Source organism: Alosa sapidissima, chromosome 2 (assembly GCF_018492685.1).
Source record: "Alosa sapidissima isolate fAloSap1 chromosome 2, fAloSap1.pri, whole genome shotgun sequence".
Classification (NCBI taxonomy): Eukaryota; Metazoa; Chordata; class Actinopteri; order Clupeiformes; family Clupeidae; genus Alosa; species Alosa sapidissima.
The window spans coordinates 39,989,942-39,995,118 of NC_055958.1; the positions used below are offsets into that span (position 1 = coordinate 39,989,942).

Here is a 5,177-nt window from a genome sequence, read left to right on the forward strand (position 1 = left end):
CGACGCCACTGCTCCACTGGCACAGACTCCCCGGCGCTGAGCACCATAACTGGCACCGCACCTCCAACGCTCTGCTCCGTCGTCTCGCCAGTCGAGGCAGCAGACTCCAGCTCCATCACAGCCGGACCACGCTGCGCAATCAGGCTACAGCTACCGACGTTGGCGTCCCTCCTCTGCTGCCTCGTCGCATATCGGTCCTCCGCTGCTCCCGGCCGCTCCACTCCACCACGGCCTAGACCTTCTCTCTGGCTCCTGCCATCGGATTTCACACAACAAACTTTTTTTCCCCTTATTTTTCTAAAGAGCACCGGCGAACAGGCCGACTCCAACAGGCGCCCGCACAGGGCCACCGCCAACTCCGACCTAAAGCTGCCTGGCGGGGCCAGGGGCTCAAGGTCTTCTCACGGTGAAGTCAGCGCCCAGGTCGGCGTCACCACCTCATCTTCCAAGGCCGCTCTCCTGGTCGCGTGAAGCCCTTCTCCGCCGTGTCCACTGCATCGAGATCCTCTTCAGGCTAGCACTCCTCCCGTAGCCAGGCCCAGGCGACGGCTGGTCTCTACTGAAGGCCTCTGTAAGCTTCTTAGTACCCCTTACAAGGGTTCTCTTCGGATCCTTTTGCTTGGGCCTCCACCTAGCGGTGAGCATGGACGGATTATGAACTTTCGGGCCCCTGGGCCCAGATGTATTAAGGGCCCCCCACAAATTGTGGTCGCATGTGGAAGGGGGGTTTGGGGGTCCTTCCTCAGAAATGTTTTAATTTGTTTGATGTGATTTCCTGTATACTGGTGCATTTGGGGATGGACTAAATTCAATCAGATTCATACACCATACATCCTAATGTGTTGATATTGAGGCAATGATTTCATGCAAAGGCTTGGGCTTCAGGGCCCCCTGACCCTGGGCCCGGTAGTGAACACTGAACATTGTTATCCTCCAAAAATCCGTCTAAATCGCCCCCAAAAACTCAGCAAAATCAGCTTAATGAGAGTAAGAACATGACCAAACCATGTTTAAATAGTGATTTTGAGTCTTGAAAATGTCAGATATGGACTCAGCATCTCCAGTAACCCCTAAAAACATACTAACATTGTCCATTTTGGCCAAGCAGCTCCTATAATATGATCAATATAGGCGATTATGCTAATTTATGCTAATTCGTTTAATTACACAAATTGCCCAACATCCGGCAGTTTCTGCATGCTGGGAACCCATACTATATATTTCCATCATGAAACTTTGGTGTACTCAACATTTCTGTTCACCTTTCTGTCAACTAGGCTAAATTGTAAAGTTGTAGAGTTGAGCCATTGCATTGCATAACACACACACACACACACACACACACACACACGCACACACACACACTCACAAACCAGAGACATGCGCCATTGCATTGCATTGCATAATGGGAAATCATGGATTATCTGCAGGTGCATATTAAAACAACTTTTCACTCTCATTTTATTTTGTTTTGATTTGTTTGTTTGTTTTGATTTGTTCCACTATTTGAATCTTTGTTTGGTTGACTTGGTTATTTTGTGTAAGCTATGAAATGGTCTAGACATGGGCTATTAAGAAATGTGTGCAGGATTTTTTTTTATAATTATAATAGAAATAGAATGACTAACACACACGACTGACACACACAGCTCCTAACCTGGGGACTGATATTTATTTATTTCCTTTTTGAACAGAAAAAACATCTTATAGTCAACTTATTTGATGAAGAATTGTACTAAGTGCAGTTTGCAGATGAGAAGTGAATTTGTATAACTGCTCGAGTTCACATTAAGGGCATCTGGACACTTTTCAGGGAAGTTCTAGCTGAAATACTACACAATTTCAGTGATTAAAACACATAACCTGCGTATCACATTTATCATTGAATGTAAACGGCCACTTCTGCCATTTTATGAAATGATATATTGTGACTTTGTGAAGCTGTTAGAAAAAGACAACATCTTATCACCCTTAGAACATTATTTATTGTTGTTTGCAGCATGAATAAGTGAAAACACATGAGCACATTGAACTACCAGCACACAATACCAGACAGTGTGTGTGTGTGTGTGTGTGTGTGTGTGCGTGTGTGTGTGTGTAGGGTCTAGTTGGAGCACTGGTCTCTGGTGAGGGTGCTGGTGACGGTCCCCTGGGTGCTGTGTGTGGCCTCACAGTGCACAGTGCTGATCTTTGACCAGCGGGGGGCGCTGAGAGTCAGGCTGCTGCTCCAGCTGTACAGGCCGTCCTTCCCCAGGAGCCCAGCACTGCCCTCCCCGCCCTCAACCCCCCCATCCAGCTGCCAGCTCAGCCTCCAGTCGGACGGGAAGCCCCCCCTGGCCACACACACCAGCGTGCCACTGCGCCCCCCCGACACCTCCTCACGGGAGGGGGGCAGCACCGTCAGCACCGGAGGGGTCGGAACTGGGGGGGGGGGAGAGAGAGAGAGAGAGAGAGAGAGAGAGAGAGAGAGGGTTCTATGTAAATAAGGCATTTGTGAACACCAGGTGCAGCTGTAGTGCTATACTAGACATCGACATACAATTTCACTTCCTAAAATTATTATTAATATGAAAGCACAACAAGAAAGAAAGAGTTGTAAGTTGATAAAACACAAAAGCATACAGTATAACGGTAACCTGTGTTTCTTTTATCCGCCACAGGGAGAGAAAGGGTGTGGTGAGTGAAACAGCTTGCTTGATGTGTAACTATGACTTTTTTCTTTCACATGATATGAGGGTAACACTCAACACTTCACTTGTTTAACAGTCAAAAATGTAATTAAATATTGTTCAACTTTCTTTCTGTTTTATCAATATTGCAAACAATTGACAGTAATGAACATGGTTTTATATTTGCTCATGACTGAAACCTGAGACCAAGAGAGAACGCATAAAAGACCGAATTAAATAGCATGCAACAGTACAAAATTAAGCCGGACAAACACATTATTAGTCATTATTAATATACGATGATTCAGCTGAACAAACACATTATTAATCATTATTAATATATAATGATTCAGCAGAACAAACACATTTTCAAGATTTACAAATATTGACATCGCAAATTGGTCAAATAGATTATATTAGACATGTATGTAAATCTTTGAACTTATTTCTGCAGTATAAAGATTTTTTATCACTTCATTTTGTTCAATACATTCTCCAACAATGACAGCCATTTCAGTACGATCTTCTGTTTATATTTATTGAAACATATATTTCTGGTTAGATATCCGCTAATATGAAATCAACAGAATCGTTTAAAGCATAGAAAGCTGAAAGCATAAAAAATGCTGAAATCTTTTTGAAAATATATATCTTTGCAGCCTGCTTAAAAAACAATATACATCTGCAGTTAATTTATGTTGTTAAAAGATATTTTAGAACAGACTTACCTCCAACATCAAGTTTAGAGCCGCTTCCAAAAGTCCACCACAGTGATACAAACTAGTCAGCTGCCTGTACCAAAACCTCCTCACAGTAATACAGGAAGCTACTGCTCTCCTCAACCTATTTGGTATATAGTTCTGCAACAAATCAAAATTAGCAAAATAATAATAATAAAAATACTGCCATATTGGTATAATGTAATATTCAATATTCTCTATTTTCTATTAGTGTACTACTTACAGTAATAAACTCTCACATAAAAGCAGTACTATACTAGCTTGTCCACATTCATATAGCTGATATCAAACTATGATTCATTCTGTTTAAGATGAATATTTGAGTTGACTTCTTTCTGATTACATCACTCGTGCTACATTACATTGCATTCATTCATTAAGCAGACACTTTGATCTAAATAAGCAAGAACACTGAAGCTTCAATGCAGCTCACATATTCCTACTGTACAGAGGAGATCAGGTGACGATAAATAGGCTTCTACAACAAAACATAGTACTGATTAGTTTGGCGCTAAATACTTACGATTACTTAGATGTCTTTATCTGATTAAGTAGGTAAATGTATCAAGTAGTACATTTTAAAGTGAAACAGATGGAACAACTAGAACAAGAAGCAAATAATGACTATTTTCTGTTGTGTAACCCAAAAGAGAATATTCCAACCATGTTATTAAAATGGAATAAATTCCTCTGTACTCACTGGTAAACTCCCATAAATCATATGGGATCAGAGTCAAGACACCAGAGAGAAACATAGTTTCCTACTGCAGCTCATGGAGTGGTTTGTGATGATGATGATGTTGATGATGATGATGATGATGGTGATGATGAAGAATATGATGATGATGATGATGATGATGAAGTCCAAAGCCAGTGGCCATGCTGGAATAGTTCCTGAGTTAGCGCCTGAGAACTCTCCTGGCCCAGTTCCTGGTGTTGATGTGGGAGATCCTCCATCAGCCCCTGCAGTAGTCCCCAGCTGCAGCAGTGCAGTCATGTGCACTCACTCTGACTGAGGAGGTTTTTGTACGGCTCTCTAACACTGTGTGAACACTGGCGTAGTTCCACTGTACATCACCCCCATGCAGTAGTAATGTCCAGCATCCTCAGCCTGGACTCCACTGATGGTCAGAGTGAAGTCAGAGCCATAGTTTGATCCACCTCCACTGAATCTGTTTGCAGTGCCTGTGTAACGGGTGCTAATACTGTGAATCAGGAGTTTAGGAGCTTCTCCAGGCTTCTGCAGGTACCAGGACAGGCAGCTCTCACATGCAGCATATGTTCTGTGGCCGATTCCACTGCTGGTTTTGCAGTTCAGAGTAACTGACCCTCCTGGACCAGCAGCTGATGTAGCAGGAGTCTGAGTCACAGTGAACTGACCTCTGCATTCTGGAAATCAAGCGATAAGGTGCATTAAAAATATATACAGATCTACTATGAATCCTCAAAGTCCTATTAGATTTGTCTTTATGTGAAGATCCACTTTACCTTGGAGGCAAACTAGAAGAGTCCAGGTGAGTACGGAGATGAAGGCCATGGCTGAGGGTTCAGTCTTCATGACGGACAGCTGTCAATCATGAGGGGTTAAACTCAGAGGGATATAAACACTCCCTGACCACTGAAGCATGTACTGCCAATGCAAATCTTTCTATGCAAACACTCTTCCTGCCACGTGTGTGTGTGTGTGTGTGTACGTGGTGGTGTTTCCAGCTATATGAGCTCATCGTGTGACTGCATTTGACTTTAGTTGTTATAACTAAAAAAAAAT

General features: G+C 43.0%; 1 gene segment (V, D, J or C); it reads right to left on the reverse strand.

The window, feature by feature from the left end:
* Window positions 1-1,962: 1,962 nt before the first annotated feature.
* LOC121691270 lies at window positions 1,963-4,976 on the reverse strand. The segment is given in 4 exon segments: window positions 1,963-2,421; window positions 3,398-3,435; window positions 4,462-4,798; window positions 4,898-4,976. Coding segments are annotated over 4 exon segments (762 nt in total).
* Window positions 4,977-5,177: the final 201 nt, after the last annotated feature.